At 60.6% G+C, this 26,660-nt stretch overlaps 5 protein-coding genes across 5 annotated transcripts; 3 read left to right on the top strand and 2 right to left on the bottom strand.

Moving 5' to 3' along the window:
- Positions 1-2,643: 2,643 nt before the first annotated feature.
- BXZ73DRAFT_91945 (antiviral helicase) lies at positions 2,644-7,592 on the bottom strand (the record flags this gene model as incomplete). Its single annotated transcript, XM_048026174.1, has 21 exons — positions 2,644-2,672; positions 2,729-2,897; positions 2,957-3,241; positions 3,303-3,482; positions 3,551-3,781; positions 3,846-3,970; positions 4,026-4,167; positions 4,220-4,399; positions 4,461-4,649; positions 4,714-4,953; positions 5,000-5,097; positions 5,153-5,574; positions 5,661-5,789; positions 5,850-5,956; positions 6,041-6,278; positions 6,348-6,493; positions 6,551-6,691; positions 6,747-6,842; positions 6,892-7,194; positions 7,247-7,364; positions 7,411-7,592. 21 exons carry the CDS (start codon positions 7,590-7,592, stop codon positions 2,644-2,646), a joined length of 3,750 nt encoding a protein of 1,249 aa, XP_047874407.1.
- A 3,563-nt stretch (positions 7,593-11,155) lies between these two features.
- BXZ73DRAFT_52286 (uncharacterized protein) lies at positions 11,156-12,922 on the top strand (the record flags this gene model as incomplete). Its single annotated transcript, XM_048020782.1, has 7 exons — positions 11,156-11,220; positions 11,264-11,415; positions 11,467-11,689; positions 11,742-11,973; positions 12,026-12,691; positions 12,728-12,829; positions 12,872-12,922. 7 exons carry the CDS (start codon positions 11,156-11,158, stop codon positions 12,920-12,922), a joined length of 1,491 nt encoding a protein of 496 aa, XP_047874406.1.
- A 292-nt stretch (positions 12,923-13,214) lies between these two features.
- BXZ73DRAFT_80158 (uncharacterized protein) lies at positions 13,215-14,364 on the top strand (the record flags this gene model as incomplete). Its single annotated transcript, XM_048023227.1, has 2 exons — positions 13,215-13,944; positions 13,997-14,364. The coding sequence occupies 2 exons, from the start codon at positions 13,215-13,217 to the stop codon at positions 14,362-14,364; spliced, it is 1,098 nt and encodes a 365-aa protein (XP_047874405.1).
- Positions 14,365-17,237: 2,873 nt separating this feature from the next.
- BXZ73DRAFT_91944 (uncharacterized protein) lies at positions 17,238-18,741 on the bottom strand (the record flags this gene model as incomplete). Its single annotated transcript, XM_048026173.1, has 7 exons — positions 17,238-17,396; positions 17,461-17,829; positions 17,940-18,024; positions 18,159-18,230; positions 18,285-18,405; positions 18,466-18,538; positions 18,562-18,741. 7 exons carry the CDS (start codon positions 18,739-18,741, stop codon positions 17,238-17,240), a joined length of 1,059 nt encoding a protein of 352 aa, XP_047874404.1.
- A 4,725-nt stretch (positions 18,742-23,466) lies between these two features.
- Positions 23,467-26,084, top strand: BXZ73DRAFT_91943 (GMC oxidoreductase; the record flags this gene model as incomplete). Its single annotated transcript, XM_048026172.1, has 15 exons — positions 23,467-23,602; positions 23,666-23,744; positions 23,804-23,887; positions 23,956-24,021; positions 24,075-24,115; positions 24,171-24,300; positions 24,392-24,460; positions 24,488-24,585; positions 24,641-24,963; positions 25,025-25,199; positions 25,305-25,396; positions 25,430-25,565; positions 25,691-25,827; positions 25,894-26,007; positions 26,049-26,084. The coding sequence occupies 15 exons, from the start codon at positions 23,467-23,469 to the stop codon at positions 26,082-26,084; spliced, it is 1,716 nt and encodes a 571-aa protein (XP_047874403.1).
- Between the last annotated feature and the right edge of the window lie 576 nt (positions 26,085-26,660).

Here is a 26,660-nt window from a genome sequence, read left to right as displayed (position 1 = left end):
GGGCAAGCGGGCGATATACGAGACGGCGACAACGGCCGCAGAGCACGGCCGCACCGGTGAAACGAGCTTCATTGGGACGTGCTCGTGGTGGGGACAGGGTTCGTGGTGCGGCCAGGGCCTGGCAAGGTGGTGGGCAAAATGGGGAGCGCAAGAGGGCAGAACGAGGGACTCACTAAGACAGCTCGTCGCGGCAGGCGAGGGGCGTGTTCGCGTGCTCCTCGAAGATGTTGCACCAGGACGAAAAGACGCGGAGGACAGGGAGGACGAGGAGGATGGGGAGGACGGGAGGACGGGGAGGACAGAGAGGACGGTGCCAGCACAGACACGCTAGCAGGCGCTGCCTCTGGAGGCGTGGGAATTGTCGCGTGCACTCCCGCGCTTGACACTGCCAGCAGCGTCCTCGTCGTCCCCTTGACGTTGCCCTCGACCCCTCCGCGACTCCCGTACGAGCCGCCCCGACGCCAACCCTCGCCCCGTCTTCTCCAATGCCGCGTACCGAGCCCAACTGCAGGGAGCACGACGTGCGCTGACCCCTCTGCTCGAACTGCCCACGTCGCCACGTCGCCCACCTGCTCTCACCCCTGCCTTGTCCGTCTCGCCTGCCTGGCCCGTCTCACGCCCCTTGTCCGTCTCGCCTGTGTCGCCCACCTCGCTCGCGTTGCCCCGGATCTCGTCCGTCTTGCACCGTCTTGCACCCGCCTCGCTTGCGTCACCGATCTTGCCCATGCCACTCACGTCTGTCGCCACCTCCGCAACACCTACATCTTACCCACTTCTTGCCCCTCTGAGCCTACGTCTCGCACCTCGACCGTGTCCCCTGCGTTGACCGCGCGACTGCATCCCCTGCGTCACCCACCTCACCCGCTTCGCCCGTGTCGCTCGCCTTGCCCGTTTTGTGCATCTGGCCCATCTTGCCCACCTCGCCGGTCTTGCCCTCGCCCGCGTCGCCCACACCCCGCCGTGTTGCCCCCTCGCCCTCGCCTGCCTTACTCACATCGCGCCTGCCGCCTCGCGCTTACCTGCGTCAGTCTGGCCCGAGTCGCCGCTTCGTCTGTCAATCCTGCCTCTCGCTCGTTGTCCATCTCGCTCGTTGCTCGTCCTGCTCTCCTTGCCCGTCCCATCCCCTCGCCCATCTCGCCCGCGTCGCACTGCCGTCTCGCGTCATCTATTTCACCCACTTCGTCCTCGTCGCCTGCGTCTCACCCCTGCGTCGACATGTCGCCCACGTCTCGCTCCTGTGTGACTGCGCGACCCGCCTCGTCCGCCCACGTTGCCTGCGTCCACGTCGCCCTCGCCCCCACCCACGTCGTGTCCGTGCCGCCCACCTCGTCTGTGTCGCCTCCCTTGCCCGCCTCTTCCATCTCGCGCCCACATCCACGACTCGCCTCGCCCGCGTCTGCATCATCCATGACGCTTACCTCACCAACCTCGCTCTTGCCTGTGTCACCCGTCTCGCCTGATTGGATGTGTTCAGTGTCTTTGTTTGTAGTCTACTGTGTACCTTGTAGTGTAATGAACACAAATAGATTTGCTTCTCCTTCACGTTTGTGTGATCTATTGATTGTATTAGTAGTTCTATAGACCTCCAAAAATGCAGTAGTTAGTCACTGGTTAGACCCTGTGCTAGGTGTGTGTATTCTGACTAGACAGCGGTGTCCAGTGATAGGTGAAGTAATAGTTGCAGATAGATATATTATATGAGAAGCTCAAGCACTAGTATCCCTTTAGTACGTGTTAGAAGGGTCAAAACTCAGTAGTCCCATTAGTGAAGCGATAGCACTAATATTATACTTGATAGTACTAATTAGGATTTTGGGGTTTTCCTGATGAGGGCTGGTCTTCAACGCCTGGAACGGAGTGCCTTGGTGTGACATAGCTGGCCAAGCGGTGTGTTATCTTTGTACCGAGGTATAGCATACGCAGCTCCTGGGGGACTCCTCCCTTCGGCCTAGAGTGACTCGCCGCCTGAGTGGAAACGGTCGCCCGTGCGGAGGGCTTCAGGTTCAGCTCAGAGCCCATGGCAATGAGGAAGGGGGGAGATCTGTCCACGCGTTCTTGGGCCGCCATGGTCAACGAGAGTGTGAGGGGAGGGAGCGAAGGATGAGTACTTGAGTGTTGATCAGCGTCAGGCCATCGATGTCCAGTCGGGAAGCCTGGGCGTGAGAATGGGCCAAAAACGACAGAGCCATCGGCACGCGCCGACCGCGTATGTTCAGGAAGCTTAGGGCTCCAGTATCGTTTGTTACCAGTAGGTAGTTTTCTCCTCGCTCCACGTCAGGTTGCGACGATTAATGTCAAACTAAGTGTATACCATCTCGCACCTTGAATGCCTGTACCACCTCTCCGCTGCTCCCACCCAAAGTCACATAAGGTTACAACTAAACCCGAGCCCACACTCTCCCTTCAGATCCTTCGGACGTTGGCGAGGATCTCCAACAGGCGTAGAGCGCAATTATATGGTCATAATTGACAATTCCGTCGGGACGCTGGCCTCTGGCGTGTGGGTGGACTCGAATGCCTTTATTCCCGCCACCGACGGAAATCGCCCGTTGTTCCTACAATTAAAACATATCCACGTCTTCCAAAACACCATCTACGATGCGCTCCTTACATGCGAGGGCTATAACCACGGCAGCATTCTCTCTAGAAATATAAACTGGCTGCGAATACAACTGCATCGACGAAAGTGGTAAGCGTAAGACAGCGACCAGGAGACCCAGAAACGTACTATCCCGCTTGATCTTGATTTGTGCTTCCTCCATCTTCTTGAATAGCTCTGCATCGCCGATGACCCGAGCCGCGTCTCGCACTTCCCTGCAGGTCTCGTCCAGACGGGTGATTACCCGTACGATTGTGCCCTCCGCGACGTCCGTAAGCTCCGTGATCTGCTCGAACGGCTGCGATCGGACTTCTCAGAACTCGAAGCTCGACACCGACACGAGCACCGACAACGCACCATGCCCTTCGCCCACTCGTACACGACCTCGACCAGCCCGGGCTTGAGCTGCCGGAACTCCTCTCCGGGTACCTTGTGACGGTCTTGCACCCGCTCCACGCGCTCCGCGATCGCGGTGATCGCCGCAAGCCCGTCTTGCAGCTTGGGCGGGACGACAGGCTCGACGTCGGTCTTCTCCTGAAAGAGGAAGCAGGAGAGGAGGGCGACGACTTCCTCGGGCTCATACGCTGCGAACGTGTTCTCGAGGATGAGCTCGGTGAGCACGAGCTCGTTCGCGGAGTTGATCTGTGGAGGGGGAGCTCGGTCACCGGGGCGTCAAGAGGGGGGGAGAAAGAGGGGAAGTTACTTCGCACGCGACACGGCCCTTGAGGAGCACGGTCGAGTTGTCGTCGATGAACTTGAGCTCCTGGAGGACCTCGATGCGCTGCTCATAGTCCGGGATGAGCTCGAGGTTCTGGTCCGACATCGCGGCCTTGAGGTCGGCGATGTTCGCCTCGAGCGACTTGCGTGCGTGCGTGGCAGCATACTGGGTGTGGAAAATGAAATCAGTCGCTGCGGACCTGGCGGTGGTGTTGAATATCCACGAGAACTCACATGCGCTTCAAAGTCCGGGCACGACGTGCAGGTGAACCGCGGGAGCGTGCGGGCGAGCGTATCTCGGCGGGTCAGCGCTTCCTGGAAATCGAGTTTCTTCGTCCTGCCCCAGTGGACCTCCGGGATGGTCTCGGCACGTGCCCACTTCTTGACCACATCGTCAAGCTCACGAACGCCAGCTTCCAGCCGCGCGACGCTCATGCGGTCGAGGTTTTTGCCCAAATCAAGTTTCTGGCGGAGATATCAGCTGCGTTCATTGCACATACAAGGCCCACACGAGCGCGCAAACGCTGACCTCCATGACGTGGTCCGCAATGAGACAAATGCTGCTAAGAGGAACAATGGTCACATAGTAAGTTGGTTTGTCTGTCAGCAGTGATTCAGGGGTGATCGGCCAGTGTGGAGGGGCGAGTTCCAAGTCTGCCAATTAATGACTGTCAGCAGACTGTCTAGTGCAACCTCGTTTACGACTGACCTTTCCCGGGCTGCCCCGTCTTGTTGATTGCCTTCTTCCACTCACTCTCCACGAGGACGAGGACGGTGTACATCTTGACATTCTGTCCGCCCATGGTGGCGTCCGCCACCTTGAGATAAATCGCTGCGTTGCCCTTGAGCAACTGGGGTGGGGGGTTAAGGCACAGGTGAGAAAACATGGCGGTGAAAACCCACCCCGTCCCGCAGGATTACGACGCGTTTGGGTGACATGAATCGTCCGCCATGTTGAACGGCGTACTCCAGCAAGCGGTCATTGTGTTCCACGATGTCGAAGGACGTGTCGTAATAGTGCTCGATATCGGCCGTGCAAACATCGCACTCAAGGCGCGTCATCGCCGCTAGTTTCTTCTCGTGCTAAAGACCCCACATGCGAGTTTCAGAAGCACTGCTATAGGAAGAAATGCATTCTACGTACCTCAATGACCTTTTTCTGGTTCTCGGGCAGCATACGCTGCGACGCGTTCTCAGAAAAACTCCGCTTGATCATCTCTTCGACACGTAGAGCCTCGACGCGCAGGAGGTTCAGGATCATATTGTACGTCAGGCGGAACTGAGACTGGAGCTTGTTCGGAACTCCCAGGATCATAGTATCGAGAACGCCTTGCTACGAGAGATGACACAGCGTAAGCGAGACAGCACAAGGAAAAGGGCAAATAGTGCGGACGTACTTCAGGACACCCGTCGCTAGCAACGATAATTACCGTTCCAGTGGAATCAAGACCGCGACGACCGGCACGGCCCGCCATTTGGGTGTACTCTCCTGGGAGGATCTCGCGGAAGCTGCGGCCATCGTGTTTCCGGATATGTGAGAAGACGACGGACTTGGCGGGCATGTTCACGCCCATGGCGAACGTCTCGGTCGCGAAAAGGACTTTGATCAGTCCACGAGCGAAGAGGATCTCCACGACCTACTACATGTGAGTATATGCGGTCGATATTACATGGTGAACACACCTCTTTGACGATAGGGAGGAGACCGCCATGGTGAACACCAATCCCTCGCAGGAGCAGCTCCCGCATGCGTCTGATCTGCGGCAGCTGCTTGTCGGAACCTGCACTCTTACTATTAGCCTAAACTGCACGCTAGACATGGACGGCGGTGCGCACCTTTGAGCCGCGACAGCGCCTTTGCAATCGCTACGTGGATTTCGCTCTTCTCAGACGCGGTGCTCAGGTCCTTGTTCGTCAGCGTCCCCGCATTCTCCTCGCACCGCTTCTTCGAGAAAGTGAAAATGACGACGGGGAGCAGCGTCTTCTTCTTCAGCAAGTCCAGCAAATTCGGGTACAGGTTCTTGTCGGGCTGGTGGAAGCTGCGGCCCCCACCACCGCCCCGCGGGCCCGAGCCCCCGCGAGCCGGAGCCCCCCGTGCGGGCTGCCCTCCTCGCCCGCCGCCCGCACCTCTGCCCCCACGGCCACCTCCGCGCTGCGGGGCGGCCCCGCGCGCGCCCACCCGTTGTACGGGTGGGAGGCCCTGTGCCTCGCGCTCCTTGTCCTGCTTCCGGCGGAGCGCCTCGCCGGCGGCTTTGTATCTACTCGCCGGAAACGGGGTCAGCGAACACGGACTGCAGTCTCCGGCGATTCGCACCGCGGTCGCGGAGATTGCTGGGCGACTAACCCTTCCGTGATAAATTTGCGATCTGCGTCGACGATCTTGTGCAGGTCGCGGTTGGCGTAGAGGAAGTGCTCTAGCGGGACGGGGCGCTTCGCGGTGGAAATCACGTAGATATCCTTTTTCTTCGTGCGGCTATGCGGTAGCGTTAGTATGTTCCGTTCGGTAGAAAAGAAGTGATATTGAATGACATACCCGACCCAGTCCGCGAACTCCTTGCAGTTGGGGACGGTGGCGGAAAGCAAGATGATGTTGACGTGGTCCGGTAACATGATAATGACTTCCTCCCACACCACACCTCGCTAGACTCAGAAATGTGAGCATCGAAGAGTGTCTGAAACGGAGCGACAAGAAGGCGATTGACAGATTGCGGTCCCAGCGCTCACCTCAGCGTCGTTCACATAGTGGACTTCATCAAAGATCACGAATTCTACGTCGCGGATGAGGTCCGCGCCCTTGTACAGCATGCTGCGGAGAATCTCAGTGGTCATAATGAGGCAGTTTCCCTCTGGATTGATCTGGACGTCTCCTGTAAGGATGCCCACAGAGGCAGCGCTGAAGGTTTGTTTGAAGTCGCGGTATTTTTGGTTTGATAGTGCTTTGATAGGGGAAGTGTAGATGGCCCTGTCAATAGCCGCAGGGGAAAATTGAGTGAATTGAACAGTGACGAACGGAAGAAGGGTCCTCAGGCACCTGGTCATGTGTTTTCCCGCGAGAGCAATAGCATATTCAGCCACCACGGTCTTTCCGGCTGACGTGTGGGCTGCAATGAAAACAGAGTCGCCCATCTCAAGGTGGTACACTGCCTCTTTCTGAAACGTGTCGAGCTCAAACGGATACTAGGAAACCACCATGAGCTTCAGTTGGAATGACACCTGAGTGTATGCTTTACGCACTTCGTGTGCCATCTCTGGCACAAGCTCGTGGAAGTTTGTCATCGGCTTGTTGATGTCAACTTCATGGGCCCAATCTCGCTTCTGAACGTTGGCGCGGCGCAGCTGTCTGCGTGTTGTTCGTACGGGATTTAACTGGCTCCTCTGCAGAAACGAGAAAATATTAGATACGAACGCTTCAAATGACAAGATGCCTTACACTTGTGGGAAGCAGCTCATCGATCTCGGATGTGCCTGGTCCGAAACCAATATTTCCTTCCGCGTCTTCGTCTATTGGCTCGTAAGCACGTGCACTCTGTAGCATTATCAAGATAAATCGGAGCACGTATCCAAAAAGAGCGCACCAGATCCTGCTCTTCAGGCGCTCTGGCGCGGGACGCAAAGCTGAGACCGAGGAAATCAGGATCTGCCTCATCTGCGACTTCACCGGGTAGTCGAAGACCACGCGACAAACCCGGTGCGCGGGTGCGCAACTGCGACGAGCCTTCGACGAAGTCCAGCTCCTCAACTGGTTTCCTGAGAACATCGAGACCGCCCGGTAGGAAGGGGATATAGCTGGACTTCCCCCTAACGAAACTGCGGCTGGGCGCGGGCGCTCGGTCGAGAGCAGTAGACGTCAAGCCGGTGGCTACGCGAGGGTTGGCAACCTAGGTGACGAGGTTAATCTCGATGCACAGCACGCGTTATCGTGTCGCTGACCTCAGTGTAGTCAGTTACACGGCCTTGGAGCCCGGTTCGAACGAAGGCTAGAGAGGTAGGCGGAGGCGATGGCTCGAATTTGAGCAGCGAGGGGATGGACAGCTTTGTTTCCCAGTGTCTGGCAGGTCTGTGAGCACGAATAGAAAATATTAGGGCACACTTACAGCTGGTATTTCGGCAGCCAATGATCGGGGAGACGAGGCCGTGGAAGGAGCAGGTTCCGCTCAATCTGGTCGTGAACCTGCTCCTTGGTTGGAAGATTGGCGAGCCTCAGATGAGCGAGCAGCTCGTCGGCGTCGCTCCCGGACGGGATGCAGATCTTGTGAATCAGTTTTGGTTCAATCATCGTTTCGAGTGCTCCACTGCGCGATTCGGCGGCGTGAGCAAACGCGGATGTGGGCGGAGACCGACAGAGGACGACTGCGGGCGCTTGAAGCTCGGAAGTATTGACGCGCGCGTCTGCCAGACACGTGGGAGGCTGTAGCCTATGGTGCCCCACAGTAGCGCCAACACTGCATATACCCTCATCAGCAAAACGGGGGATTTGAAGACAATGCGTTGCAGTGCGTGATCAACGGCCGTGTTGCATGGTAAGTAATCACAAGACATATCACGTATTACAGGGTGGTAGCCGTAGACGGCCATCGGTCGTCTGGCATGGCAATCTACCGCCTGCTAGACGCCGGTTGGTCGGACAATTGTCTTCTCCCGCCGCGCATTGTAATACATGAGGGAGCCGATGGCAATACACGAGGGAGACAATGGCAATACCTGGCTGCACGCATTGTAGTTGTCCGACCATACCCAAGGGGCAACATGGTAATCTGATGCAATGATTTTAGACGGTTGTCATAGGCTGCCATGTAAGATCGCATTTTGTAGCACATGCAGTGGACGATTGAGACGTGCAGTAACTATTTAAACGAAGCTATCAAATCACGACATATATAATCGAATACTACTGGAGATATAACGTTGCGGAAACGCGGAAAAATCCCTCATTTTGAAGATACATCTGTAAGACGAGACACGATGAGCCAGTGTTGCCGTGGAGGCAAGCACATAGTACAGCACACACCATTCAATCCCCGAGCTCCTCGCCCGACCCATCTCCGGAAGGCTCCTCAATGTCGCAGATCCGATCGCCCATGATCGGGGGATGGTCTGCACGCCCCTCGTGCCCATTCCCAAAAAACTCCCTGACGTATAAGTCAGTTGAGGTCTCGACGAGCAGTGAGCCCACGCGTGACGCAACAAAGCAAAACTCACTTGATCCATCGACGCCACAGATTCACGGTCTAGTCGGGCTTCTCCCGTGTGCGTTGGAGTGAACGGGCCCTTGACATACTCGTTAACATCCCAGTCCCCATCGGCGCAGCTCCAGCTGGGCTCGGAAGCGAACCTGATGGATTATGTGTCAGAAGACGCCACACGAAGTGGCGGAGGAGCTCACCAGCGTGGCTGCAGCGATGACGGAGTACAGCGTGAGGCTGTCAGCGTCCTGTTGGTCATCTCCACGACAGACTTCTGGTCCGGCTACTTCCGAGTGAGCAACCTGCCGGCATCGCTGTGGATGCAACATTGAACATGAGGTTTGAACGAGTTGGTTGTGAACCAGTGCGCACCTGATCACATTCTCTAAACTGCCCGCCCGATGTGTGGTGGTACTCGTGTTCTGAGTCGGTGTTGCGCACGCAGTCTGTGAGAGGTGGGGAAAGTCATGAGGTATGAGGGAATAGGAAGCGGGATGTAGTGATCGCACCATGAGTGTGCCTCTTACATACCCGACTCTGAGGAGAGTGGCACTGGGAGTCTGATGATGGCGGTTGTGGTGAGCGTTCAGTAGACGCGCAGCGCGTGCCCACGCCCGCGACTTATTGTCTGCGCGGGCGCCAAACACGCCTGATCTCGAGTACGACGAACAAGACGGCGACCGCGTGCTTCTCCACCACCCCCCGCCATCTCTCTACTTTTAACACTACCCCAACGACTTAAGGAATCTGTGCCTGCCTGGCGTGAGACGGCGCTTCTGGGCGCGTTGTTCGGAATCAGCAGAGCGCGCTGCGTGCAGCCTCCGACAGTGTCCTCGGGGCAGCTCAACCGGTGTTCCTCCCATTCCAGACGACATGACTTGTTGCGTCGCCTCCTGGTGTGTATTTGCAGAGGGTCGGGATGTAACTCGGTGCAATCATCTCCCACGCACCGGGGCATTGTACGCGCAATTGCCAGGTAAGCTGTTTTATCTGCAACGGGCGTTCTTGGATTTGTAGTCCCCCCTTCCGCTTCTCCCCCCGCCTGGCTACCACCGTTCGAGCTTCGCCCTGAGACTTGGGCTGAGGATCCGTGCGGTTGTTTGCGTGCCGTGCGGCCGCGCGCGGTGCGTCTCGTACCATGATGGGCTACAGCTGCACCTCGACCCGTCTGCGCGCCGGCCCGGCCACTCCACCAACACACTCGCCCCCCACCTCTCCCAGGGACAGATCCCCCTTCCTCTAGCTTGCTCCTCCCCGCATTCCGTAGTACTCCATTGACGCTTCTAGGTATTTCCGAGTTGCCCCGCATTTCCCGCTTTGCCCCGTTCCCGCTCCGTCTGTCTCAGGTATACGATATCTCAGCCTATAGCTACTCGGTACGTTCAAGTTCCTGCCACCCACCACCTACACCTGTCTCGCTACCATCTCTCGTGACCACGAGGCCGCTGCGGCCTCTACCTTACACACTCTTGTCCTCCTCTCGGCGTTCGTTTAGACCATTCTAGTGCCTCATTACCTCCGAACCAGTATGCCTGTCCTCCGTCTGTGCGGACCTCGTTAACGCGGTTGGTACGCCTCGTACTCACTGTTCATGTATTTAGTCTAGTAATATCCGCGCTCCGTATCTACAGTTCCCACCCCCTCTCCAGCCTCAGTGTGTCACGCGCGTGTTACTCAGTTAGTCCGCCGTACATCTGCCGCCGCCGCCCTCCACACGTCAGCCAAGTCTCGCCGTCTTCCATCTACTGTAGCCTCCGCATCGCCTCTGTCTCGTCCCGCCGCCTCTCGCACCTTCTCAGCCTTCATCCGACATCGATTCCTCCCGCTCCAGCACCTCCTTCGCCTTCAACCTCCACGCGTGCGCTCCGTTCTCCGCATCAGGCCGACTCCCTGTAGTGCAAGCTCGACGGCTTCGCACGCGATTCCTCACTCCCCTAAGTTTGCGTGCCTCCCGGGTTCGCGAGCAGTGTACACTACATATGCCCACATGTATTCCCATCCCACCATACATTACCATGCATGTCAAGCCCTCGCCTTACAGGCGTTGGTTTATCTTCTATGTACCATGCTCTGCAAGCAATAGTAAAACATACAATTGATTGCCATGTATTACCATCAGCCGTCTAGCAGACAAAAGACGGCATGTCCTTATCAGGAAGCGCCAAGCGCGGTCAGACGCCGCGATGTGTGACAAGAAGATACGCCCTTTGCTGATGCTGTCTCCGTACATGAACTCGCCGTGAGTGCCCAGCCTCTCGTAGAGTGTCGAGCCTGCGCTGTGCTGGTATTGATGTGCTGTGAGAGGCGCGTCGGCCATTGCACAGCGCAGGGACACAGAACCGCACCCGCAGCGCATCTGTCCGATTTGCGCGCACTCCCGTGCTAGCCTGTGATGCCCTGGGGTATATTGTCCACAAAGACTGACCAATCCCGTCTTCAGACTCTGCGGTATGGAACCCCGGCATCATCCCCTCACCACATGCACTTCCTTCCGAGGACGGAAGGACCACCGCCCGGACTCTGTCACCCGACCTGGATCCAGTACAGCTCCTGATCGAAGCGACACCAGACTGCGAGCTCAAGTATAACACGCATTGTCTCCACAGCCCACGTAGAGCTGCTCCCTCTTCCCACCACTGCTCCGTCATTCGCGCCGATGAGTGACTGGACTGTCAACATCGACGACTCGAGCTCCGTCATCAACTACTCTCCTTACGGTATGTCATGTGCGCCACGTTTAGCATCCCCAGCTCATTTGGCACAGGGATGGCGGTCTGGGAGTTCACTTCAGCACAGGCTGGCAGGCGTGGTACTCCGCATTCCCGGGAGGAGCTCCCCAACACGGGCAGTCTCCGGCTGGACAATCAGAGCACATAACAGCACTGCCCGGTGCTTCTTTCGACTTCAAATTTTATGGTACGCCTGTCCCGCCCACCGAAGCGGTTCTCCTTTCATGCTCGGCTCCAGGAACGACCGTCGTTCTTTACGGCTCTGCCAATTGCTCGTACACTGTCGCCGTAGACGGGGATTCACGCTCGTTGGATCCTTCACAGGGACCAGAGCTGTTCCATTCCGGCACCATGTCCCAGCAAACCCATACCGTCACCGTCACTGTCGGCGATGCTTCGAGTTCGAGCATGTTCGCTTTCGACGGTGCAAACATCACCCGTTCGCACCTGGACCAAGACGGGTATGTGTCACCGACCCCGCATGTTTTCCTGCGCAAACTGATTCTTCCCAAGCCCTGATGGCCCCGAGACAACCGTGATCCAGAACACAAACACTACTTTTCTGAATTACGTTGGGCCGTGGACCTTGGAAAACACCGACGGAACGATCAACATTCCAAGCATAGCGCATCCGGCGCCTTATCACAAAGTAGTAAATGGGACCCCAAGTATGTCGTTCTCTTTCCGAGGAACCGGTCTTGCGATCAATGGCACACGGAACGACGGAGCATGGAAATTTGCTGTGGTATGTTATGCCTGTCCAGATCGCTTGCGTCATCTCACAAACGGGACTCCAGAGTGTAGATGGCACCAGCTCCACCTTCAACAGCAGCACAGAGTGGTTTATACCCGACGCACTTTTGTACTACCAAGACGGACTCGATGCGCAACAAGTCCACAACGTCACCCTAACTCCTGTTGTCGGCAACGGCTTCCAGTTCTGGCTAAACACCGTCACCCTCTTCAACGTCCAAAATGCCTCGTCTACCAACCCCAGCAACACCTCCAGCCCCGGAAGCAACCCGGGGGGCCCCGATAACAGCGGCAGCGACACCTCCAAGTCCCACACCGGCACCATCGTCGGCGCTGTGGTGGGGAGTGTCGCAGGTCTCGCGCTCGTCGCCGCGCTTCTCTTTTTCTGGCTCCGCGGGCACCGCGCTCGGACCGAGCGCGCGCAGAAAGGCCACTGGATGACGCCCTTCCCCGCGACCACCTCGTCCCCACCCCCACCTGCGATGTCCGCGGCGCCCGACGGCGCCCCCTCCACCCCCCTAACGGCGACGACGGCGCGCGTGCCGTATACAGGCGGGCGGCCGTCGAAGCTCGCCGCGGAGCAGGCGTACGCCGCGAACCCGCGGCCGAGCGCGGCCACTGCGCCTGGAACCTCGCCGGCCTCGCCCGGTGCGCCGTCAGCCTCAGGGTCGCAGCCCTCCGGGAGCGCGTACAGCGCGTCGGGGTCGCAGGTGGGGAACCCATCGCAAGCGCGGCACGTGCGCGAGCATTCGAGCCAAGGCGCGCAGTCCGAGCCGAGCACGGCGGCGGTGGAGCGGCTCGTGGAGGTGATCATAAACCGCATCGAACGCACGGAGCAGAACCGGTCCGTCAGCCGGCACGGGAGTCGGTCCAACCTCGGTGGGGGCGAGCTGGGGAGCGACGTCCACCCCGACTTCCCACCGCCGGAGTACTCTGCGTGATGGTTGCGGAACGTCGATGATGGTAGATTGTTGCTTGCTTATACATTTGTTGTCTGACTAAGCTAGCCCTTCGCATACTGTAACACCCATTCTGTTTTCTTTCGTTCCCTTCTTCTCATTTGTAGCTTCATAATGAAAGCTCCCACATTGCCTCGACAGCCCAGAGAGCGATTATAGTCGATTTCGGCTATTCATCAATTTGTGCACTCACCGGTTAAGCGCCAATGTCCTCAATTCGACCACTACCGCCTCAAGTTCTAGCCTAGTCACTTCGTCGACAGTAACGACAGCCATGCCACCCACACCACGAATTCTTCCACCGGAGCTGATGTTGCCCATCTTGGAGCTAGCATGTATCGATGGAGGATACACAGGCTCGTCACTTGCCCTCACATCCCATGAAATGCGCGAACTATCCAGACCATCCCGCTTCCACTCCGTCCAGCTCTCGCTCACCTTCTCGCGCACCAAACTCGCGCTGCTCCTCCGCGCCTTCGAAGCACAACTCGCCTACTCCGCGGCAACCGGGAGCCCCGCCCCTCGGATCCGCCACCTGCACGTCGCCGCGGCCTGCGCAAACCCCAGCCGGCCCTCCTCCAACGAGGTGCGAGACTACAAAGAGCAACTGGAAGCGCTCTTCACCCTCGCCGCCCCGCACCTGCACACGCTGTCGCTCGCCGGCGCCCCCGCCGCCGTGGGTAGCCTCCGCGCCTGGCCGCTCCCCGCCGCGCTCGGGACGACGACCGCGTTCCCGCACCTCCGCGAGCTCACCGTCGTCGGCGAGACCAAGCTCTCCTTCACGCCGCGGATCACCAGGCGGGACGACGCGCCCGCCGCCGCCGATGCTGAGTTCGCGCCCCTCCCCCGCCTCACGCACCTCCACGTCCCGGGTTACAACGGCACGGCGGACCTGGCGGCCTGGGCGCGGCGCGCGCCGGGGGTGACGCACCTGCGCGTGTCCGAGGTAGACAGGAGCGCGTCGTACGCGCTGTGCCCGGCCATGTGCGCGATGCTCGGTGCTGGTGAGTATCCCAGGGGTGGGGGTAGGGTGCGCCGGCGCTGACGCTGTCGCAGGGCCCAGCTCTTTTGCGGACTGGAGGCGGAACGCGGGCGCGGCGCCCGTGTTCGCCCACCTGCGCGCGTTCCTCCTGCAGCCGAGCGCGAGGGGGATCGGGTGGCTCCGCGGGCCCGGGTGTGGGTTCGGGTCGGACTCCATGGGCATAGAGCGCGAGTTCGGGGAGGAGCTGCAAGATATGCACGCGAGGGCCTCCCGCTCTTGGTGTTTGGTTCCATCCCGGCCGTACTCGAGGGGACCCAACGGCCAAGAATATATCCTCGACGAAGTGTTACGTGCTTGGAGGGAGCGGCTGGAGGGTGGACCCGGGTTCTGGAAGACTGAGACGTCGTGGTGGTCCCGGGGTGAGGAGGGCCGGGTGGCATGATCGTGAGTGTGTTGACATTATATGTTGTTCTCGACTGCTCTGATATGTACGGTGAAATGTTGTATCCGCTCGCACTTTCATAGGCGCGCGAACCGTACAGGCGCTGGAAGCCATCGCTCTCTACGCCCGGACATCATCCCTTACCATAGTCGGGTCTGTAGGTTCTGTGCCGAGGGGCGGGTGGAAACAGAGCGCCATCTCTTACTGAGATGTGCGAATGAGGGTCTGGCGGAGAGAAGGGAGGCTATTTTGGAGGAGGTGCAGAGTGCGTACCCGGGTATCCATCACCTGTGGACAATTGCGACGTCCTGGGAGGGCGACATGCGCTTCTTGGCGGCCTGGATCAAAGATCCTGACGCGGTAGCACTGCTGGCCGACTTGACTAGGCACACTTTCCTGCTCTGTGATGACCCATCAGTATCCTAGTAGTATAGTAAGACATCACGCCTTTCTCTCTTTACATGTGCTCGTGCGGCCACCCGTCGGACGGCGGGACACCCACAGCATGAGTTCGGGCGCCGGCGCGCGACTGGGCTTGTCTAAGTGGGGTTCCGGGGTATCTCCCTCTAGGGGAGACGCTGAACCGCTCTCTCTCTCTCTCTCTCTCTCTCTCTCTACCATGCTATGTGCCGATCTTGAACTAGCTCGTTTGCGCGGAGTGGTATATCAATATCAACGAAATTCCTCGACGCACTGGGATGTAGATCGGCCTTACTGGGAGCTGGGCTCATTCCGCATACAGGGGAGATAGGAAATAACGCAGTCCACGCAGCACAAAGGATCAATACGACATGGTCGCATTCTCACCACTTCGTACGTCATCATCGACAATGGTCAAGTGCAAGTGATTCCATTCTAGAGACATACTTAGCTGTACAGGACCTGTACAACCCCCCGTTTCGCTAGACTCCCGCCCCTGTTCGCCTCTGCTTCGCCGTGCTTCTAAGATATCTTCGCGGGAAACCCGGAGGCCAGCAGCGCGCGTGTGTTTATATATCATACCCCTGCATGGCGTCTGCCGCGACTCGTGAGCTCGGTTTGCCTCTCGCTCTCGAGCTACTTCACAATCCCCGAGCTCCGCCGCCGCCACCAACCCGCTCGTCTCATGTCCCCGCTTTGCGCAGAAACGCAGTTTCCCGGACGTTCTTCCGCCCCGTACCGAACTTCCGCTGATTCCATGACCAACGTTCTCTCGGCCACCGTTGTATCCCCGAGGGTCGCCGCCGGGGCCAGGAGCAGCGCGTCTGGCAACCGGTTTCACCAGACCCAACGCCCTCCAGCCTGCTGCGTACCAAGTGCCCGCTTGAAAGGCTCGACCGTCCCGCCAGGTGCTGCAGGCTTTATCCGGTCAGGCCCGAGCGGAACATCCACACCAGGCCGCGGCCGAGCGTATGTCTTGGAGATCTGCTTGGAGACCCGTCGGGAGAATCCTCCGAGCCTGTCGCCGCCCCGGCGTGCGCGGCCGCCTTGTGGCGACCTCGAGCACGCTCCAGCAGGGCGGATTCTTACCTCCGCCGGTGGCGCCGCCGCCGCCCACGGCGTTTCTGCGTTTAAATGAAGCGGCAGGGCCCAAGCTGCCTCAGGAGGCGCCGATCCCGGCCACTCGACTTGATTTGCTCCCGGCGCTCTGCGCTCTGCGCGTGCGACCCCCCGCGATCGGGGCCACGCCGACCGCCAGCCTCCAGGCCGCCTGCACGGTGCACCCCAACTTCCAAGTAGTGACAGGCCTCGTCCTCGTCGCGTGCGCGAGCGGCGGATCCGTCCATACCCCGACTGCAGGGGGCTCCGGAGTCCAGACGGCGCACGGGTGGGGTCTCCGCTCGCCCCGGGGTTACCGGTTACCGCCGGGCGCTCCACCAATCAGACGTTTTCTCTCTGCTTTGCGCTTGATTTGGCGCGCGGGGTGGCCGGTGGTCCCTGTCGATGAACGGCGTTTTGGCGTCGCGGAGGGGACATGCCACTCTCTAGACTCTGGGCCCAAGGCTGGTGTGCACCTGGGCACAAAAGGGCCGGACGTACGCCGAGGGCCACCACGTTCACGACGCGCGGCGTGCCCCGTCGGCGAACACCAGCTCCCTCCATCAACCGGCCGCCAGGGCTGCGCTCAATGACGTTGAGACCCAGGGTCTGCGTGGGTGAGTGGCTCGATCGTCAATTCGCCGTCGCCAAGCCGACTGCAGAGACACGGTGTCGTGCAAGTCAGGTGCTTCAACGCGACCTTATGCCCGACCGCCCTGCGTAACGCGAGTACTGGTGGTTTGCGGACCCGAAACGCACTAGAACTACAGAGCCTTTCGACGACCCGTTCAGCGACCGTTGCGTGCGCAAGGTTCACTGCAGATCAACAACAACAACACAAGTTCGCCGAGAGGCCAGAGCGGGCCACCGCACGTGTGCGTCTGTACGCATACATCCACTCATCCAGACGACGTTCGCAGATCGCGAGATGGCGCCGTGCCCTAGCCTGATTACGCACCGCTAGGTTAAGCAGCCACGCTAGCCCGTACCTGACCCCGGGGTGCAGGGTTGGATGGTCGCGGTCGCTGATCGGGCTTCGAGCGCGACAGGCGGCGCCCGCGAGTGGACGACCATCGGCGGCGGAAGCACGCCTCGGAGCGTGTATCATTTACATAGCATCAACGACGACAGCGACAGCGGGCACAGAAAGCATGCGTGTACGTAATTATAGTCTACACAGGGCGCGGATGAATGGGAGTATGAGCGTGAGCGAAGTACATGAGTGCGAGCGGGAAGAAGATTAGGCGCGGCCGCGTCGGCGGCGGCGGGGGTCTGTACCGTATGCTATATTGAGATGAGAGCAGGCCCTCCCGGTAGCGAAAGGGGAGTGAGAGGGGGTGAAGGGGGGGCCGGAGCTACTGCGCTTTCCGTCGGGCGTACACATTCTGAACGCGGATGTAGGTGTGTGCCTTGGCCTCGAGGAGCTCACGCTCGGCGTCGGCCTCGATCTCAGCAACGAGATCGGGGTTCAGGTCGCTGCTGAGAAGCAGCGGCCGACCGGACTTCAAGAACGCCTGAGCACAACAGCGGCGGCCGTGTCAGCGTGAACTCTAGATAGGTGCGAGAAGGAGAGCGCACCAGTATGTCGTCACGCATCATAGCGCCCGTGCGATTATGGCGGAGAGCTTCGGGGGTTGTGCCCCTCGCCCAGGGACATGTGGGGAACCAGAATTCGCGGTAGACGACGTCCTCGAGAGACGGGTGGGCCGTGATCCAGCGCTGGAGGTGGTTGGCGGCGTCAGGCTCGCCACCGCGCTGTTCGACGGCGACGTTGACAAGGTTCATCCAGCGGGCGAGCGCGGCAGGCTCCTTTGGGCCGCCGTGGGCGGGGAGGATGGGGCGGTGTTTGGAGTCGTATACGCGGAAGTCGAACTCGATGAGGTGGATGAGGCCGCGCGGTCTGAGCGTCTGCGTCATTTCGTCGATCAGGCCGTTGTAGTCGCGGATCTGAGATTGCCGTAAGCGAGCGGCCAAATGCGGACGGCCGGAGATGCGAGGAGCAGATCCGCCTGCCGCTTCTCAGGCGGGATCGGACCCGCCCCGAGCAGAGTACGTACCCCGGACGAGACGAGCCGCGCGTGGGCGACGTCAAAGGAGTCGTAGAAGTGCTGCAGGCCGAGGTTGATGTCGTCCACCTCGCTCCTGCCAAGCAGTCAGTCACCGGGCGCGGCCGCCGGGCACGAGGACGCGGCCCACCTGCAATTGGGAGGCATGTTGCTGCAGAAGCGGCCGCCACCATCAGCGACGGCAGAGGACGAGCCTCGGTCCGCACTCACACGTTTTGCATGGGAACAAGGTCGACTGCGACCGCGCTGCAGTGTGGGAAGTCCTTTGCGACGTCCAGGATCCTGCCGGGTCGGGCAGGTTAGGCACCAGTCCAAGACCGAGGAGATATCACGCACCAACTCCCACTTCCACAACCCAGATCCACCACTGCCTTCGGTCTCCCATCGTCTGCTAGCACCTCCGGTAATGGTTGGGCATACCTGCCCATGACCTCCGAGAACATGACGTGCTGCAGGTCTGCGCACGGGGAGCGAATCGTAAGCAGCAGTGGGCGCCGGGAGTGAGAGAAGCACGGACCGAGACGCTCGAACTCTTCATCATCGGCGGGGAGACGGTAGACGTCCGAGTAGTTGTTGATACCGCGGCCGTACTCGTGGCGATATGATGCGGCACGAAGGAGCTTGTTACGGAGTACATGGAGGGGGCGGGGGACGCGGACCGCATTTCCCAGTCATGAGATGTGGCCGTGGTAGAGACGGATCGAGCACCGTTCATGCAAGAGGACGCGACAGAGCAGGAGTCGTCGTCCATCGAAAAGTCGTCATCGTCGTATTCGGTGGAGTGGCGGGACATGTGGGATGGATGGCGTGCATGAACGCAGAGTGGCGGGGCAGACGGACGGGGGAAGGCTGGTCGGTGAGCATCGCAGGGTCGGGTTTTATAGAGCAGGATTGCGGCGGAGGACATGGACAAGAACCGAACTCCGCGTCACTCGGGTTCGCACGTGCGGCCTCCCGCACGCCGGATCTGCATCTCCGTTCCCCGATGGGTGGCGCCCGGCCGGCCGCGGACGGCGAGCCGCGTGCGGTCCCCTGGCTGCCCCATCCTGCCCGCCACCGCCTCGGCGTCGGCCCAGCCAGCGCCGAATGCAGCGCGCCTTCCGCCTCCCGCCTCCGCCCAACCGACGCGGGAGACGCAGTGGGCGGCGCCTCCTTTGATCCCGGTCCGCGCTCTCGCCCGAACTAGCAGGCCGCTCACTGCGGTCTTGCCTCCTGTCACGCTCCCGGTCCCAAGTTGGCCCACCCCTCTCTCTCTCGCCGGTGCTCCGCTCACCCTCCATCGCTCTAGCTACCGTTGACCCGCTGCGCGCGCACATCCGCTCACCACCCACTCCCGCTGCCCACGCACAGCCGCCACTCTCGTATTCCACCGTTCCTGCGTCTGTCGGCGGAACTCGGACATGTGCCCGCCTCGTGTGCTCCACACCACCTCCTAGCACGCTCCCCGGCCAGCACAGAAGTACCCGCGTCACCACCAACCCACCGATGCGGAACGCGCCAGTGTCTGTGAATTTCCAACAGACGCCCTTGTGCTGGTCACAACATGCTCGTCTCCAGCATCCAGCTGTTCCCCTCGCCCGACAACCAATTGACAGAATGACCTTATCACTTTCCTATAATCCAATCGCCGAGGTATCTTCGCGACAGCCCCCTCTAGACAAGAAGTCCCGATGCCCGTCTCTCCTCCCCCTCTTCTCGAACCTCCACCGACGTTCCTGGCACCTGCGCTCATAACCATTCTCTCATCCCGCTGCGCCCTGTTTCCTCCGCTCGCACGCCCCCACCAGCAGCCCTATCGGCGTTCGCCTCTCCGATCGCCCGGCCTTGCGCAGCGACAACTGGCCGAGAGATCTTCCAGCGTCCCCTCCGCCGACTAGGTTTTCCTCTGCCAGGATCGCAGGCGGACGCCGCGCGCCAACTGCAGATGCCTCGCCTCGTCCTTCGCCGCGACACGTTCGACCCGCAAGCGCACACCGGCGAGCCCCAGGTTTGAGTACGAGTGTACCGCTCAGGGCTTTCGCCGTGCTCCGCCTGCCGCACATGCGCACCGGTTCCAGCACGAGGTCCGCCACCGCGGCCGCGAGTCCACCGTGTACACGCCCAAGACCATCCACCTCCTCCCTTGCGGTCGGTGCAACCTGTTCGGACCTCTCGACGTGCACGCCAACACCCCCCGCACGTCATCCGACTGCGCCTTGCGGCCGCCCTTCATGTCCGCCGCGCTTGGCGGGCGGCCCTGCGAAGACGACGACACACCGACGCGCTCCTCTCGTACGAGTTTGGGCCTCGGAGCACGCTCGGCGGAGCGCACGCCTTCCCACCCGCTTGCGCGTTCTCATCAATAGAGCGCACGTATTCGGCCGCACGCGACGCCCGCGCTGCACTTTGCTGTTCGCAATCATGCACTCAACTCGAATCCCGACACGTCATCTGCCCCTCGCGCCAGCTTGCGACCCATCATCACGGTCGAAGGGCCTACACGAAGGAAAAGCGACCACGCGCCCGAAGCCGCGCGTACCTGGGCCCTCGCCTTCTCTGCGGACATAGGGCCCGCAGGCTCCCCGCCGAGCCTGATCGCAGGGCTTGAAGACGAACAGAGCCCGCTGCGTGCACTTTGGGGGTCGCACTCGGGGAACCTGCCTTCCACGGGTCTCCTGGCGCGCACCGCCCTCCAACCTCGCTCGCGCCCTGTCGGTGCCCTCTGCAGGATCTATATCCGTATGAATAGCCCAGTGCCGAGATTCAGCCCGACTCTCCTCCCACCCTCCTCCCTCTCTCCGCCTCCACAGTAGCATGCGCACCCGTCCCCCATCCTCCACGCGCTCGCTTCCCAGGCTCATCGTCAACTCCCATCTCGCTATTCGTGACACCCGCGGGGACCCCCGCCGCCTCACTCGGCAGCACGACGGGACCTGAGGCGTGCGCGCCCGTTTTCCCCACTCGTCGCGAACCCGCCCCGCGCGCGTGCGAGCCCCGATCTAGCGTTCAGGCCTTCAGAGCTTCAGGCGCGGCACAGCATGCGCCACGGCCGGCGGAGAACGCAAGTTCCCACCGCCTGTTTTGCGCGGGCGTCGGTCCGAGCCTCCCGCGGGGCGTGTTGCGCTCGTCAGCCCCGTCAGGGTCCGACGACCCGATGATCCCATGGCGGTTGCTGCCAGGCGTCCGCCGTACGGCGGCCGCGCCTCCAGCTCTCGGCCGCGCACTGAGGCAGAACTCGAGCCCGGGCTAAAGGTTGAATGCTCTGTTCGGCCGGGCTCGCGCGGGCGTGTCGTTCAAGTGAGTGCGCGGTTCTCGGGCGACGCTCTCTCGCTGATTCAGTTTCTGCGGTCGCGGCGGGTTCACACCCTGCGCGCACGGACGTCGCGCACCCAGTCGGAGTTCGACATCGGATTCGCCATCGGGGATACGGATCGAATCTGGTGTCTGTCGTCTTTGCTTCCGGACCGGCGGAGCTAAGTGTGTGCGCACCGCGCAGCGCGAACGACGAGCGGGAGGCTCTCATGCAGATGTTGCGCTCGAGCGTCTTGTCCTGATGTATGTTCTGCCGCCTGCAGCGTGCACACCGCTAATACAGTGTGAGGTGCGCTGACCTTTTCCCGTAGAGTTCAGCACATGTCGAGCGTATATAGCAACAGCCTTCAAAGCAGATATGATTACCCCTCGAACGCCTTCCCTGCAGCTTGGCGAGCACTCTCAAGATGGACGGCGCCGGCGTGGCTGGTGCGTTCGCGCGTGATCCGGCGGCCCACAGTGTCGGGAGCAAACAGCAAGTGGCCACTTCCATTCCAAAGTTCGCAGCCCGCGAGCCCGTGCGTTTTCCCGCCAGCTCTCGTCAACCTCGAGCGCCGCGGTGCCTCTGCTGTACTCAACAGGGATCACGACATCCGGCTACTTGGCAACGGGCGTTTGGCTGGTAACCGGGACCCCACGGCGGGACCCATGGCTGTCACGCTGAGACTCGCTCGTGAAGCCTCTTAACCAAATCCGCGACGCTCGGGCGCGGCTCAGCTCGTCCCCAGTGAGGTGACTGTGCGCCTGTGGGAGTGAGCGCGCAGTCACCGCTAGCGCTGGCCAAGGGCTCCCTTTAGGTACATGCTGATGGTGGGCCTGCGATCCCCCGGTGGCGTCAGTAGTGGCTGGAGAGCACGCTAACACCGTCGCGGAAGCACTGAGGCGAGGGTCTGGGCCACCCGCACTCTTCAAGTGGACGGCGTGCACTCAGTGGCCGGTCGACCACGTCATGCGCAGGCGGCGCTGGGTGCCACCCCGAACGCAGCGGATCCTGGTGCGGGTTGTCCAACCATCACGGAGTGTCTAGTCAGGTACGACGGCGATTGGATCTCTTGGACGAGGTGATCTCGCAGCTGAAGCACCGGATAAGGATAGATGAGTCACTCCGAGTGTCTCATCTGTAGACGCTTGGAAGCTCTTCTCGAAGAATGGATTATGGAGGTGCGGTCGGAATTTGGATCTCGCTCATGTCTTGGCTCTGAGAGCCTTGTCACTGCGACTTCAGGCTTTGTGTTCTCGGACCATGCGTCTGTCTCGCAGCACTCACCACGGTCCTCCTTCACTAGCTTGCATATATCGGACACAACGATCCGCAACGAGAGTTCGGTCAAAGCGGCGTATACAATCACGGCGCCGCGTTTCGTGGTCTGTCTTTATATCAGCGTTGCAAATACTCGGTGGCTTTCTCAGGTGAGTGCCGCTAGGCCGCCTCGTGCACTTATGACATACCCTTGCATGCGTCTGTTTGAGCGAACGGATATTTCAGGACTCCGGAGCCTCACTTTGGTGTTGGTGCGAGAATCATCCAGTGCGCTGCAGTCGCATGAAGTTTGCTATGTAACCTTGACGTCTCGAAACGTCACGGTACACGACGGGAAGCCACGGTATGTGCTGACACGTCGCTTGAGCGGTCGAGAAAATGGTAGGGATCGGTGACACTGGGCACGGTATCGCAGTGAACCCCACTGCACGAGGCCCGGCAGCAGCTGATATCTCATCCAAAGCCCTCTTCCCAGACCCGGTGGTCTTGCGGAAGGTCGATATAGACAAAAGGAGACACTAGGCCACAGCTTGAAACAGGCATCAGGGGCGAGATCAAGACTGAGTAAGCGCCTGAGACCTATCCCCAGTGGGAGAGATAGACTCGTTGCCGACGCTAGTCGGCGCGATGTCGGGCTCTTTTCTCCCTTGCCTCGCCGCGCACTCGCATCTGCTCTCGCACCCCTCGCCTGCGCCCCTGGGCCCGCGCCGGTGATTATTCTGCCACCCGCCGCTTCCCACTCTCGGTACGACGTGCGAGCCCCGCCTAGCCCAGTCGCCGCCCATCGCCCACAATCCTCGAGACTGCACTAGCGGCCTCGATGTCACATGTGCGCCACTTCGGACTTCGGTCTCGCGTCATCGCGTCATCTCCCATTTGTATGCTCACCTCCGGCGTCTTCCCCCCGTACTAAAGCACCGGGCGGACTCGATCCCACCGTTCCCCGGCTTCTTCCCCTCGGCCAACATGGGCAACTCCTCCTCGCGGTACACCAAGAACCCGGCCTCGTTCGCCACCTCCTTCCTCCCACAGTCCAGCAGCGTCGTCCCCGACTCCGAGAGCAGCACCTGGAAGTCCTACGACTACATCATCGTCGGCGGCGGTGAGTAACGCACTCTGTCAACGCGGCCCGCTCGGGGCGCTGCAGGGCTGACGGTCGCCCCAGGGACTGCCGGGTGCATTCTCGCCTCGCGGCTGTCGGAGGACCCGCAGGTGTCCGTCCTGCTCGTCGAAGCGGGCGAGAGGTGCGTGCGCGCTGATGCAGATGCCTCGGCCCGGACCCCGCTGATGGGCTCTCCCACAGTCATGAAGGGAACCTGTACTCGCGCATCCCCCTCGCGTTCCTGCGGCTGCTCAAGACCCCGGCGGACTGGAACTATCAAACGACGTGCGTTCCTGATCCGGCCCTGGGCTGGTAGCCGCTTGGTCTCGTTCGGTCTTAATGAAATCACGCAGCCCGCAGCGGACCCTCGATGGACGGGTGGTGAGTTGGCCGCGTGGGCGGATACTGGGGGGGACCAGGTGAGTCTGGGTTGCGTTCAGTGGGGCTTCTGTGGCTCAGGCTTGCCTCTCAGCTCTATCAATGCGATGATATACCATCGCGCCGACCCACGCGGTACGTGAGAACACGATTGTCGCCGCTAGACGTTTACCTAATAACGAAAGGACAGACTTCGATTCATGGGAGCGCAAGGGCATCAAAGGCTGGGGCTACGGTGTCCTCAAGGAGTATGCACGCTCCCGCGACACTCTCCAATTCGCTGCTGAAGGGCGCACTTTCCATTCAGATATTTTGATCGGGTAGATAAGAGTGGACTGAAAGTGAAGCCGCAGGCTGAGCTCGCGGTAAGCTGCGATGAGCTCGTCGGTTCCGTTTCGAAGGTGACATCAGAGCCGCCTTTCAGGGCGCAAGCTCGGCAGCAGTCGCGGCTGCCGTCAACCTCGGTCTTCCCCTCAACAAGTACGTCGAGCTGATCTCCGACTGCAGCGACCTTTGTCCTAATATCAGAGATAGGGAGTTCGAAGATGCGGAAAGTACCGCGGGTGCGGGTGCTTTCCCTGCCATGATTGACGCAAGCCAGCAACGTACGGCGTTTCTCGCCGTATCCTGACGGCAAGTTCTCACCGTGAATGCTCACAGGAAGTTCTGCGGCCACCGCTTACCTCACCCACGAGGTCCTCAAGCGACGGAACTTGACGGTGGCCGTGGCTGTCTTCACAGAACGTGTCCTCTTTACCACAGAAGCGGACGGCACGGCACGAGCAGTCGGCATCCAGGTCTCCTCCGGCCCTTCCGCCGCCAAGTTCGCCGCGGCGGCGAAGCGTGAAGTCATTGTATGCGGTGGCGTAGTGGCCTCCCCCCATATCCTCCAACTTTCCGGCATTGGTCCTGCCTCCGTCTTGCAGCAGCATCAGGTCCCTGTCGTCTGCGAATTACCACATGTGGGACGCAACCTGGCGGATGTGAGTCATTTCATCGGCGGCTTGCATGCTTCTAAATGCTGACTGTTCGCGACTTCGGAAGCATTACTCGGGTGGCTCCCTCGTGCTCCGCGCACGCCCGAACACGACGCTCGACAAGTACACACAGAACCCGTTGATGGGGACTGCCGCGCTCCTGCAGTGGATGTTCACCGGCAAGGGTGTGATGACGCAGCTCGGCGCCCAAGTCGCCATCTTCACGCGCTTGACAACGAGAGGTAGGCCCATTTTCTGCCACACGTTCAGATATGCTGACGGTCTGTTCTGTGAAGCCTACCCTTCGGCCCGTCACCGGGACCGTGAACGATAACTCATCGCACCAGGCGCGCCTGACCTTGAGATTCTCGTGTTCCCCGTGGCTGTCACGAAGCACGGGAATAGTGTACCACCACTGGGAAACAACGGTATCTCGGTGGTATGTCTAACTCCCTACCGTTGTGTATGGGAGGTTTTGCTCACGCGACGTCAACCCGCTCTAGGGATCGATTCTGCTCAAGCCTCAAGCAAGGGTTCCGTCGAACTCCGCTCCAACAGCGTGTACGACCCCCCAGTCGTTGACCCCAAGTCAGTCTCCGCGTGTCTTCGTGCGCCTCCCCTTGTACTAAGCGCCACGTCTCGCAGCTACTTCGGCGACGAGAGCGACATGAACGCGATCATCAAGGCGACGCGCCTCATCCTGCGCCTCGCGCGCACCTCCCACTCTCCGAAGTGCTCGACGTCCGCACGCTCGCGTCGCGCCCAGACGACGCGAACTGGTTCTGGCCCGGAGACGCGGACCCGGACGCGATCTCAGACGACGAGATCCGGCGGTTCGTCCGCGAGCGCGGGCAGTCCGCATGGCACCCGGTGAGCCCCCTCTCGCTCCCCAAGTGCTCTAGTCGAACAGCCAAGCTGATGCGTGGCGGTCGGTAGCTGTGTTCGGCGCGGATGGGTGTCGACGCGACGGACAGCGTCGTGGACGCGGCGCTGCGCGTGCACGGCGTGCGCGGACTTCGCGTCTGCGACGGCTCTGTCTTCCCTGACCAGGTCTCGGCCACCCCGTCGTGCCCATCATGGCCGTCGCAGAGCGCGCCGCCGATCTGATCCGCGGTGCGCGGGTCTAGGGCGGCAGGACGACTTTCACGACCTCACGACCACTCCAGCACGCATCGCACGCTCGCTATCGATCGTCACATTTGTTGTACTTTACATGCTGTACCCTGTTGTACCTGCTAGCCACGTACGAACCCAGCAAGATGCTCACGACACACGCACGCCTCCGCCATCCCATGTTCCGGCAGCAATTGTACACTATAACTTACAACTGCCTCACAACGCATGCTACCTGCCCTCATCCCTCACCTGCGTGCGGCGTGCCTTCCCACCCTCCGATCCAGCATCCGCCATACTACCGCTTCTCAAGGCGCTTCTTCAACGCATCAAATTCAGCTCGTACCCCTCTTCCTTGCTCTTCGGGGAGGCCGGCGGCGGTGCGACCTTCGCGGCGGCGGCGGTCGCCTTCTGTTGCGCATCCGCCCTCTCCTTTTCCCTAGGTACCGCTGCCGTGGTCGTCCACAGCTTGGGTGTGCGTTCGCCGGCGCTCCGCGCCTCCGCTGTGATCGTGTGTGCGCGTCCTCTTCCACCTTCTCCGTCGCCACTGCGGGCTCCTGTGGGGCGTGGAGCGTGGGGCGTGTGTACGT

Source organism: Epithele typhae (genome assembly GCF_022376455.1).
Source record: "Epithele typhae strain CBS 203.58 chromosome Unknown BXZ73scaffold_55, whole genome shotgun sequence".
NCBI lineage: Eukaryota > Fungi > Basidiomycota > Agaricomycetes > Polyporales > Epitheliaceae > Epithele > Epithele typhae.
Note: the sequence above shows the minus strand (reverse complement) of the source record. Positions and strands in the feature narration are given on the sequence as shown.